The sequence below is a fragment of the Crotalus tigris genome, unplaced genomic scaffold (assembly GCF_016545835.1).
Source record: "Crotalus tigris isolate CLP2741 ecotype Arizona unplaced genomic scaffold, ASM1654583v1 scf7180000024467.898045, whole genome shotgun sequence".
In the NCBI taxonomy this organism is placed as follows: Eukaryota; Metazoa; Chordata; class Lepidosauria; order Squamata; family Viperidae; genus Crotalus; species Crotalus tigris.
Window position 1 is genome coordinate 702,867 of NW_024100638.1, and position 12,751 is coordinate 715,617.

The following is a 12,751-nucleotide window of genomic DNA, read 5'->3' on the forward strand; positions in this document are numbered from 1 at the left end:
CTTCAGCCCAAAAGGGGGTGGGCGGGGAGTTAATGGGCACCCCGATCACTTAGGATCGATCAGGCCCTCCCCGGTCGAACCTGCTCTCTCGACGATCCTGCCACCGATGATGTAATACTGCCTTCAGAAGAAAGGTTCCAGGCAGTCTGGGCCTCAGCCACACACAAAATGGCCGCCAAGGGCTTTTGCCACGCACAAAAGGGCCTCCGAGGGCTTCAGTCACACACAAAATGGCCGCCGATGACTTCAGGCACACTCAAAATGGCCGCCGAGGCTTCAGCCCCACACAAAATGGCCGCCGGTGACTTCAGCCACCCACAAAATGGCCACCAGTGACTTCAGGCACACTCAAAATGGCCGCCAAGGCTTCAGCCCCACACAAAATGGCCGCCGGTGACTTCCGCCACCCACAAAATGGCCACCAGTGACTTCTGCCACTCACAAAATGGCCGCCGAGGGCCTCAACCACATACAAAATGGCCACCGGGGGCTTCAGCCACACCCAAAATGGCCACCGGGAGGCAATTCAAAATGGCGGCCGCCAATTTCGCGCCCTAAAAAACGGCCGTTGGAAGAAGGCCTTGAGGCCTAGGGTCTAAGCTGCAACGAGCCCTCGTTCGGGTGAATCGCCTGGGCTCCTAAAGCAGCTGGTGGCATGTGATTAGGCCGGCTGGAAAAGCTGTCGTCCAAGGCCTGACAGGCCCTCCCGGCTCCGAAAATTGGGCCGCGCCCAAATTCTCACCTGCTGCTCTCTGCTGGGGCCGAGGGACCTGGGAAGGCTCCCTCCAGGCTTGATGAGGCTCTGAAAACGACCTAAATCAAAGGTTTGATCTTGCTGTCCCTAACTGAGGGAAAACAAAGAAGGGAAAAGTCCCCCCCCCTAGAGGGAGAGGATTGTGAGTCTGTCAGCCTGAATAGGCTTCAGACTGGGATAATTGTTCTTTCTTCTAGATATAATCGATTCTGAATCAATAATAAAATAACAAATAATAATAATAGCCTGAGCTAAGTAATTAAATAGAATTAAACAGTTTTCTGCTCCAGGAGCGAAGACAAAACGTGTCTTGGGGCAAAGAGACTAAGTCTAAAACTGGGGTGCAGTTGGCACAGAGGGGGCGGTACTAAATTTCAGACTTAGTCTAATTGGAGCAGATAGATTAAGACAACCCATCCGTGGGTTCTCCATCCAATCATGCTGGAGAAATTAAGAGTCAACACAGGATTTGGAGGAAGAAAACCTTGTTAGTAAATCTGTGGGGTGTAGTCTAGTACAAGTTGTTTTTCTAGTGATCAGTCTAGTAAAATAGAATTACTAGCAACAGGAGGGAATATAGACCGAGACAGTAACAGACACTCAGAGTTAGAGCTATATGTTCTGGTGAAGGTCTGTATATTGGACAGTTTGCAATCGCACAATATCTCCTCAGACCGTTGGGAGAACTATATCTTGGTTGTTTAAAGACTTGTGCTGTTGATGGCTCTCTTGACTCTTGCGTCCCCAAAATTGGATATAGTTTCAAAAGAACCTGTGACAATTCTCCATCTTTGAAGAATCTTATTCCATTCGTAGTGTTTAGAAGGGGGTGCGATGGTTCAGTGACTAAAGATGCTGACTTTGTCAGCTGAAGAGCTAACAGCCCAGGTTCAAGACTGAGCTCCACACAACAGGTGAGTTCCCCTTACTTGCCTCAGCTCTTGCCCACCTAGTGATGCAAAAAAATGCAAATGGAAGTAGACTAATAGGTACCACTTCAGTGGGAGGGTAACAGCATTCTGTGTACCTTTGGCATATAGCCACCATGTGACCATGGAAATTGTCTTTAAACAATGCTTTCCCTTGGCCAAGAAACAGAGATGAGTACCACGCCCTAGAGTCAGACACAACTGACAGGGAAATCTTTACCTTTAGTGCAGTGGTTCTCAACCTGTGGGTCGGGACCCCATTTGGGGTCGAATGACCATTTCACGGGGGTCGCCAAACCACACTGTCCGTCATCTTTTTCCCTTTTCCCTAGCTGTCCTACTCCCTCTTATTGGTGGCCACACCCACTTGGGGGTCACCACAACATGGGGAACTGTATTATGGGGTCATGGCATTAGAAAGGTTGAGAACCACTGCTTTAGTGTTTAGCAGCTGGGTATTTCTGAGACAATTATTTATTCATTCATCAAATTTACATAGCCACCCATCGTGCTGAATGCAACTCTTATTAAAGAACACATCTTTGATTTCATATCTGAAAATTGAATGGAACAAAATTTTATTTGGAGCAAAATAAGTAAAATTCTCCAAGCAATTTCTATAAAATTTGTTATACTTTTTTTCTTTCTTCTCTCACTGGAAAAAAAAATCATATTTGTCTTACAGAGAAAAAGTTGAAAGAAAACACTCTCAAGTACATGGAAGTGCTAGAAGAAAAACTGCAAAGGTAAAGGCTTACTGGAATCTTTCAAATTTTTAGAAAATATTTTCAGTGCTGTCTGATTCCTGGGCATTTATATTGTTTATTTATGTGTTTAGTTATCTTGGACAGGATATAATTTAAAGAATTAGTTTGAATCTCTAAGTTAAGAGTATATTTCACTGGGGGTATCAGAGGATTAGCACATTACAAATTCTTCAGAATAGGTGGGCCAGGGATCTTGATTTGCCCTTTTGTTTCATTTTCATTTTTTAATTGGAATGATGGACTTTACTCCCTCTCTTATAGAAAGATTAACCTCTCAGAAATCTAACTTATTTATTTGATATGATTTTCTACCCCAGTCCATGGAGAATTAGCTGGTTATGTTACTGAATGTTGATGGTGGAGTTTTGAAGACTTCTAGTTTAGTGTACAGTCTACTGTGATAGCTTATTTCTGCTATAAGGTATTTGGGACAACAAATGTCATTATTTTGAATTCCCTTTATGTATCCAGAGAATGTGTTGATATATCACATGGACCTCCACATTGGTAGAATATGGAGAAATCCCAGAATAGCAGGAAATTGCTTGTGGTAAAATTGGAATTTGCTTGCACTTGTGGTATACTGTCCAAAATGTGCCATACGAGACTGATACTTTACTTTCCAATAATAGGAATGAGGGTCTGACTAGGGCTGGTAACAAGGGTGTCCTTGGTGGAGTAAAAAAAGGTTAATATAGTGGCATACCACTATGGTCAAAGCCCTATGACTTTTTTCTGTGAGGCTTTGAACATATGGTTGTGACCACTATCTTGAATTTTCTGATCCCCTCTCCACTTCATGTACCCCAAATTGGTAACCTTTTATTTAATTGTATCTCAAAGTATTTTGTAAAACCAGATGTGATAGAAGGAAATGATAGATGAGAATAAATGGAAATGGTTCAACACTGAGCAGGAAATAGGATAAGGATATGTGATGTCCCTTTAGTTGTTTAATATGTTTATGGATAAATATGTAAAGAATGCTCATAGTGATGTTGGAGGCACATTGATTGGGACTTGAATGTATTTTTATTGACAGATCATATTCTGTTGTAGCAAATTGTTTGCAGTAAATGTGAAGATAACTTACATGATATAGGATACTGAATCTGAAAATTAGTGTGTTAAAGACTAAGGTAGTTGTGTCTGATAGGAAAAAAAAGAGTGTATAAATAGCACAAAGCTAGAATAAATACTACTACTACTACTACTACTACTACTACTACTACTAATAATAATAATAATAATAATAATAATAATAATAATAATAAAATAAAAGTTGGAAGGGACCTTGGAGGTCACCTAGTCCAACCTTTTGCTTAGGCAGGAAACCCTATACCATTTCAGACAAATGGCTGTCTAGTCTCCAGTGTTGGTGCATTCACAGCTTCTGGAGGCAGGTTGTTCCACTGATTAATTGTTCTGACTGTCAGAAAATTTCTCCTTAGTTCTAGGTTGCTTTCTCCTTGATTAGTTTCCATCCGTTGCTTCTTGTCCTGCCTTCAAGTGCTTTGGAGAATAGCTTGACTCTCTCTTATTTGTGGCAGCCTCTGAGATATTGGAACACTGCTATCATGTCATCCCTCGTCCTTCTCTTCATGTACATTTCAAAATCTGTAAAGGATGCAGCCATCTCTGAGTGCACTGTCCATTCCTTTGACAGGTTTGGAAAGTTTATAGATGAAAAATAATCTTTTTCCCAATGTTTCTTGATTTTTAAAAAATATAAGGACTTGGTCAAGAAGTAGAAACTAGGAGGACAAACGTTTCAAATTGTAGCCGCTTGCCTGCCTGCCTGCCTGCCTGACTGACTCGGGAATTCTGGGAGCTGAAGTCCCACAAATCTTAAAGTTGCCAAGTTGAACACTGCTGCTTTATAGTGTTGGATCCATAGAGGATATAAAAGGACTCAACCTTCCTACTTTCTAAAAATTTCATGCAGAGAAGTGAATTGTTTGATAAGTTAAAGCTTGAAATGCCTTGTTTACTCTTTGGCAACGAACCTAATATGGATTAACACAACTTTTTTCCTAAGCTGAAGCCATATTTAGCCCCTGTGTTGCATGCTAGTGACTGCATACAAAAAGTAATGGGTAGGCCAATGATTAAATTTAAATTTGATTTCATTTCGTTTACATATAACTAAAAATGAGCAAACGTAATATAGTCCTTGTCATGTATTCCATCATGTTCCTCTTCTGACACATTCAAGGAAATTCAGTACTTTAGAGGGTGACCCCAGGCCTCTGATTGTGCAGCTCCGGATTTTTTTTAAAAAAAATCTATTTAAGTTGAAATACTGGAAAATCCTCTATATCTGCCTCCAGTTAGTCTTTTTTGCTGCACCTTTCAGCTGAATTTTTCCACGGTTCATTGTATCATGTCATCAAATAATTTCCTGTTAGATTCTCAAGAACTTTGAAGATCAATAAGAATTCTAGTCCTTATGTTCCACAACTATAGAAAGCAAGAAAAGAAAATTATTATTTAATCCTTATTCAGATAAAGCTTGTTTCCTCTATTTCATTTCTGGAACTCCTGTGGAGATTAATCTTCTAGCTTTGAAGAGCTCTGTTGCTTCCCTTAAGGCTTTGGTTGCCTCTTAAATGGCTTATCTCTTGGTGTTGTGTTTCCTTTATAGCAGGATTATCTAGGTATTTACATTTTTTAAAAGTTCCTCATGTGAATATTGTTTTTAAAAAGAGGAAGGTTGTTGTGTTGGTTTCTCTGTACCAATATATAGTGAATATCTTATTGTCACTTTGAAGCAACTAAAGGACATTTAACTAGCTTATAATGAATATTAATTAAAGATTGCTGGACTAACTGGAAAATAATATTGCAATTTGAAGGAAGGCAGATGTGAAAACAATGATTGTTTGTATGAATAGAAAGGTCTGAAAGAGTATAGTGAATAATATTATTATAAACTGGATTAGTTTTTTTCCCATATCTCATGCTTTTCTTTGGTTTACTATTTTTTATTCCTTTTATGTCCTCTGCATTATATTGCTTACCTTGAAATCTGTAACCTCCCCCTCTCTCCCTCCATTTCCCCTCCCTCCCTCCTGCCCTGTATGCACACATGAACGTAAAACATATCTGAATATTGATGCTTTAAATTGGTCAATACAATGCTGGCACCTAAGATGAAAGCTGTAGGTTTATTCAACATTCTGTAACATCTCACATTTAATTTAGTTTCGTTCTATTCTTATAGACTAAAACAACAAATGAAACAATAAATAAAATGCAACAGTTTGAACAGAAGAAAGATAGAATATAAAAACATTAAACCATGGGCATCGAGCCAATTGACATTCATAGATTATAGTCCTATACTAAAGATTGCCACCTAAAATAACGATAATGTAATTGGCTATTCCTTGCTGGCAAATTCTACAAGTAATTGTATAACATTGGCCATTTTAATCATGGTCAGAAAAAGAACGGAAGTTATATTCATCCAGTACCTCAAAATGTTGCCTAGAAAACTCTATGGAATTGTCATTGTAGTTACCAGGATTCAACTCTGACTCCAAAGCAGAGAGCAAATGGTATCTAAAATCTCTGTAGAAATCATAATAAACTTGGCATCAGCTGATTCTAGTGTTCCAGCTCTACCAGGACAGATAGCTTGTTACAGAATAGAATAGAAGAGAATTCTTTATTGGCAAAGTATGATTGGACACACAAGGAATTTTTCTCCTGTGCATAAGCTCTCAGTCTACATACAAGCAATAAGTGATAAATCATGATCATAATTATAAAATACAACCATAATAAATCATAAGATACAACACTCAGTGATAGTCATAAGATACTAAATAATCAATCAACATAAATTCTGAGATATAAACAACAAAGAGAGCTAATTTCAATAAACTTAGAGAGGGCTTGGGAAGATCTGATGTAGTTCCCATCCTCAAAAAAGGAAAAAAAATTGGATCCAGGAAATTACAGACCTATCAGCCTGACCTCAATAGCTGGGAAGATCCTGGAAAAGATAATCAAACAATGAATCAACAAACACCTAGAGGCAAACAAAGTCATTACTAAAAGCCAACATGGGTTTGTCAAAAATAGATCATGCCAGACAAATCTTATTGCATTCTTTGACCAAGTGACAAAATTAGTGGATCAGAGGAATGCTGTGGACATAATTTACTTGGACTTCAGTAAGGCATTTGATAAAGTAGATCACAACCTACTACTTGATAAGATAGAAAAATGTGGGGTAGACAGAATCACCACCAGATGGATCCGTAGCTGGCTGACTGGCCGTACTCAGCGAGTGGTCCTCAATGGAACTGCATCTATATGGAGGGAAGTGTGTAGTGGGGTGCCCCAGGGCTCTGTTCTGGGCCCAGTGCTCTTCAACATCTTCATCAACGATTTGGACGAAGGGATAGATGGGGAACTCATCAAATTTGCAGACGACACCAAGCTGGCAGGAATAGCCAACACTCCAGAAGAGGCTTAAGATACAGAAGGATCTGGACAGACTTGAACACTGGGCACTAACTAACAAAATGAAATTCAATGGTGAAAAAAGCAAGGTTCTACATTTAGGCAAGAAAAACCAAATGCACAAGTACAGCATAGGTGGCACCATGCTCAATAGTAGTAACTGTGAGAGGGACCTCGGAGTCCTAGTAGACAATCACCTAAATATGAGCCAGCAGTGTGCTGCAGCTGCCAAAAAGGCCAACACAGTGCTATGCTGCATTAACAGAGGGATAGAATCAATATCACATGAAGTATTAATACCACTCTTCAATGTCTTGGTAAGGCCACACTTGGAATACTGCATCCAGTTTTGGTCACCACGATGTAAAAAAGATGTTGAGACTCTAGAAAGAGTACAGAGAAGAGCAACAAAGATGATTAGGGGACTGGAGGCTGAAACATATAAGGAACAGTTGCTAGAATTGGGTATGTCTAGTTTAACGAAGAGAAAGACAAGGGGGGACATGATAGCAGTATTCCAATATCTCAGGGGTTACTACAAGGAAGAGGGAGTCAAGCTACTTTCCAAAGCACCTGAAGGCAGGACAAGAAGCAACGGGTGGAAACTAATCAAGGAGAGAAGCAACCTAGAACTAAGGAAAACTTCCTGACGTGAGAACAATTAATCAGTGGAACAGCCTGCCTCCAGAAGCAGTAAATGCTCCAACACTGGAAGTTTTTAAGAAGAGACTGGACAGCCATTTGTCCAAAATGGTATAGGGTTTCCTGCCTGAGCAGGAGGTTGGACTAGATGACCTCCAAGGTCCCTTCCAACTTTACTACTATTAAGTGATAGTCATAAGAAGCTAGAAAATAGGTAGTAGGAAAAATGAGAAGGATAATAGTTATAATAATTACTATTACTGTTACCAGCCCTACTAGGTGGTTTGACGTCCCAGGGCATAAGACAGTGTTATGGGAATTAGTTGTCTAGCAGAGTGATAGCATGGGGGAAAAACTGTCTTTGTGTCTGGTTGTTTTGGCTTGCAATGCCCTATTGCATCATCTTGAGGAAAGAAGCTGAAACAGTTTATGTCCAGGCTGTGAGGGGCCTGTAGATATTTTCACAGCTCTCTTTCTGGCTCATGTAGTATACAGGTCTCTGTGGAAGGCAGGCTGGTTGTAATTATTTTTTCTGCAGTCCTAACTATCTGTTGAAGTCTGCGTCTGTCTTGTTTGGTTGCTATGCCAAACCAGACAGTTATAGAGGTGCAAATGACAGATTCAGTACTTCCTTTGTAGAACTGTATTAGCAGCTCCTTGAGCAGTCTGAGCTTTCTGAGTTGGTATAGGAAGAACATTCTTCGTTGTGCTGTTTTGATAATGTTTTTGATGTTAGAAGTCCATTTTAAATCCTGAGATATTATAGAACCTAGAAATGTGAAGGTCTTTACTGTTGATACTGTGTTGTCTAGTATTGTAAGAGGTGGTAAAATAGGAAGGCTTCTCCTAAAATTGATTTTCCTTAAAAATGGGACATACGTTTGTTAGAATGTATGCTGCAGTTGTGATCACACTGAAGAGATGGGGGTGTTCTTGTACACAGAGGCCATAACAATATTCTTCCCAGATAGTTTTTGGAATGGCACTCAATTTGAGAGAGTACTGAATTTACTCTAGCAACCAACTCCCACTATAATTCCGTAGCATCCTATTGTGGGTTCTCTGGTATTGTGACTACCACATGGCTCTAGCACCTTACTGCTCCCAACTCTTTGGCTTTTTTGGCTGACCTCCTGCATACCAAATCACCTTTGCCAAGTCATCTTGTCAGGCTCATGTGCCTTTATCATATTAGCTTTTTTTCATGGGTCTTTGCTATCTTTGTTGCCCTACTGATTCCATTGTTAATGCTCATCTGTCTTTGACACATCCATATCACCTGCCTGGAAGAACTTCTGTTAAGGTTACTTAGTAGAGGTAGACTTTTTCATGTTTGGTCAGATTGAAAATCTGGATGTGAGAGAAAGAAAAGGAGGAGTTTGTAATAGTTGCTATGGGGCTTTCTATTACTCAAAGGAATAAGACTTTCAGAGGGTCCTAAGCATTTACTACATTTCCTTGGGATGGTACCTTTGATAATTGTACAAATAATGATTAGATTTCCATTTTGATAAAGAAAATTATATCAGGAATGAAAGGAAAACTATTATTTTTTTGTGTCTCTGACAGAGAAATATTTTTACAGCATTTGCCCAGTGTCCAAAAATGATGGTATTGTTATCTTATTTTTTTAAAATATAAATGTAATATATTTGCTCATATATTATTTCTGATATACAGGTAGTCCTCAACTTACAACAGTATGCTTCATGACCATTCAAAGTTACAAGTGAATTACGACCATTTTTCACACTTATGAGTGTTTTGGCATCCTCATGGTCATGTGATCAAAATTCAGATGCTTGGCAACTGGTTCATATTAATGACATTAATGATCAATGGCTGCAGTGTCCCGGAGTCATATCATCATCTTTTGTGACCTTCAGATCAGCAAAGTGAATGGGGAAACCAGATTCACTTAACAACCATGTTACTAACTTAACAACTGCAATGATTCGCTTAACAATTGTGGCAAGAAAGGTCATAAAATGGACAAAACTCACTTAACAAATATCCCACTTAGCAACATACATTTTGGCCTCCATTGTGGTCATACGTTGAGGACTACCTGTATGATTGTTGCATATTGCCTTGTAAGAGGCTTTCTCTGAAAATCAGATTAAAAAATATAAATAAGATGCTATCTGAATATGCTTACATAATATCCGGAACTATTGATAGAAAGTTTAGATTTAAAAAAAATATCCAAGATGGATCCCAAATTCCAGCCTATAGTGGCCAAAGTCCTGATATTAATGAATATATGAAGAATGTAGCTTTGTTTTATATTCTAAGGCAGGGGTGTCAAACTCAATTTCATTGAGGGCCGAATCAGCATCACAGTTGCCCTCAGGGGGTGTGGCCTACTGGGTGGGCATCGATGGAGTGGGTGTGGCCTACTGGGTGGGCATGGCCAGCTTTACATTGTTCGCGTCAAGGGTGCCTGTGGGCAGCAGTGGGACAGATCTGAGTGTCTCTGGCAGAAGGGGGTGGGACCGTGGCAAGCACCAAGGCATGGTACATTTCTTCATTCCTCACAAAGGGTGATACCTCCCCAGCATGCACCCAGGGGGCAGGGCCGACAGAGCAGGGGCTTGTTCCTCGCTGTTTCTAGACGGCCTTGTGGAGCTAAGACTGAATGTGTTTCAGCATAGATGGCCACCACAAAATTGTACATTGGCTCCCGGCCAGTCTGGGCCAAGGCCAAGGCAGCGGGGGCCGTTCCCTCACTGTTTCCAGGATGGCTTCACGGGCCACATGAAACCACTTTGTGGGCCGCATCCGGTCCCCGGGCCTTGTGTTTGACATGTCTGTTCTAAGGGAAAATATGAGTAAATATAAATCTAAATTAATTTACTATTACACTTTGTGTGGCTATAATATTCAAATGAGTCTTTAGGAGCACTTTCTTTGAAAGTACAGGCACAACATTACATTGCTGTTAGAAGATGCTGTCTTTACTGTACCTTTAAGTATGAGGAGATTATGCCATACAAATAAATATTACAAACATTAATTTCTGGGGAAAAGTAGGCATGCACCTGTAATAACTTGTGGTCACTGATAGGTTTTGTTGCCTTGATTTTGTGTAATCCTTATCACCATGGATTGTAGTAACAATTTCCATAAATAAATCATGTCCTGTAATTGTTTTTGTCTTTCTAGAATCCCATGAAAATCAATTTTGATACTGTTTTGAGAGCAAAATACAAGATTTGCAGTGCTTCCAACTTCCAACTCTTTAAAAAGTTATTTTTATCCTGTCTGAATGTATAGTTAGCTTAGAATAATAAAATATGCTATTATTACATCTAGATTTCTTTTTTTCCCCCTTTTGCCCTTTTCTTCTCTCTGTTTCGTTGGTAACCAGCCACCCTTGTTCTGTCCTGGGTCTTTAGAGCAGAGGGATAAACCTTCTAATTAATAAGTGATTTACTTGATTATTTGTTCAGCTCTGTTGCACCCTCTTTTTTCAAACTATTTACAAATGACATCATATCAGTTCAGTAATAATGATAATCATAATTATATCTCAGTCATTTCTTCTGAAAGTCTGCAGTTGTATTTATCACATGTTGAAATGGAATTCCATAGTATCTCATGGACCAGATAGTGATGGATTCTAAATCCCTTATCACTGTTCCTTCAGGGTCCAAACTATTTTTTATTTGTATCAATCAAAATAAATAGCATTTTTTTGAAGGGAAGCCATATAATGTGGTTAGGTGATTATCCTAAATCTCAAAAAGATCATTTCCACCCAGTGAAAAGAGAGAAGACATGGAGAAAATATTTCCTCTTGGATACATATCTCTTTCTTCTTGGTCCTTTGGTGGAGGTACAAACTCTCTTTTGAGATTCCATCTTTTGGCTTAGTTGACGATGATTTTGAACTGTGGGTTTCCTATTGTTCTGCTTCTTCTTTTCTAGGTAACAGTCAGAGAGATTGGTGGGGCTGAGGGTGAGAAACGAAGAGGGAGCCCTTACCCCAGTGGTGGGCCACTCTGGCAACTTTATGACCTGTGGACTTCAACTCCCAGAATTCCTGAGCCAGCCATTCTGGGAGTTAAAATCTACAGGTCATAAAGTTGCTATAGTTGCCTACCCCCCCCCCCGGTTTTAGCCAGATGGTGAGAGCATCAGAGGAGGGGCCCCACTGAGTGTGATTATTGTGAGTGTATTTGTGTGGGTGGAGTGGGGAGGTGGTTGCAGGGTACCCTGATGACACTGAGAGCTAGTAAAGCTAGTAAAGTGCTCCAGGTGCTTAACTTCCCTGGGATGAATGAAATGGAGTACATTGGGAACTGGGAAGTCTGGATTGGGGGATGGTGCTACCTTTAGGGGTGTCAGTGGTGGGATTCAGCCAGTTCGGACCACTTCGGCAGAACTGGTAACTAAATTTTTGTTGCCCAGGCCCAGAATGGACTTCCAGAAGTGGCATCCACACAGCGAACCGGTTGTTCACATATTTGAATCTCACCACTGGGGGCTGTACAGGTGTACCAAAGTATTATGGTGATGGGGGTATCGGGAGATGTAGGAGAGAGGAAGAGGGCTGTTTATGGAGAATGTGGAACTGTTACATTCTGGTGTAATCTCCCATTCTGGGGGGAGAGAAGTTCCCTGAGGATGGGCTCCAGCATGAGTCCAAAAGCTCAGAAAACTACATCTGTGGCCCTGGTGACCAACACAGATTGGATCCTGCAATGAATTATAATTGTATAGCAGGAGGAAGACAGACAAGAAAAGCAGCCCTCCTTCCCAGACCTCGGGAGAGGTGATTGCTTTTCCACAATCATTCTTCCCTCTAAGGAAAGTAGGTGAATAAACCCCCAACCCCACAATCCTGGCAGGCTTGACTGCAGGAAATGATTGGGAGGACAGCAAAATAAGGTTCTATCTTTTTTTTTTTTTTTTAAAAATGTCTTTGATATTTTTCTCCCCAAGTCTCAAATTAATAAGTCCTGGAGTAGTATTATTGATTATCTGGAAAATAAAGAAACTGCACTAAACCATTTCAGAGCCAGAGATTCTATAGTGCTTATATATTCTTTGCAAAGCTTCAACTTTTCTTGATCAGCATAAGAAACAGGTCAGATTGTAGGACTCTTTGCCCTTGACAGATCCCTTTGATGTTTATGAAGTAGCAAAACACAACCACCCAGTTCTTACTTTATCCAAGGTTA

The 12,751-nt window shown here is 40.2% G+C and overlaps 1 protein-coding gene across 8 annotated transcripts in view; it reads left to right on the forward strand.

Annotated features, from left to right (window-relative positions):
* Positions 1–12,751, forward strand: part of DISC1 (DISC1 scaffold protein) — a 167,687-nt gene that overhangs the window by 115,944 nt on the left and 38,992 nt on the right. For all 8 annotated transcript variants that reach the window (XR_005555444.1, XR_005555442.1, XR_005555445.1 and 5 more), the window contains exon 10: positions 2,369–2,429. Coding sequence is in view for 3 of the 8 variants with exons in the window: in XM_039332880.1 (XP_039188814.1) it covers positions 2,369–2,429 (61 nt within the window). In the remaining 5 variants the exon portion in view is untranslated. The remainder of the gene's footprint in view (positions 1–2,368; positions 2,430–12,751) is intronic.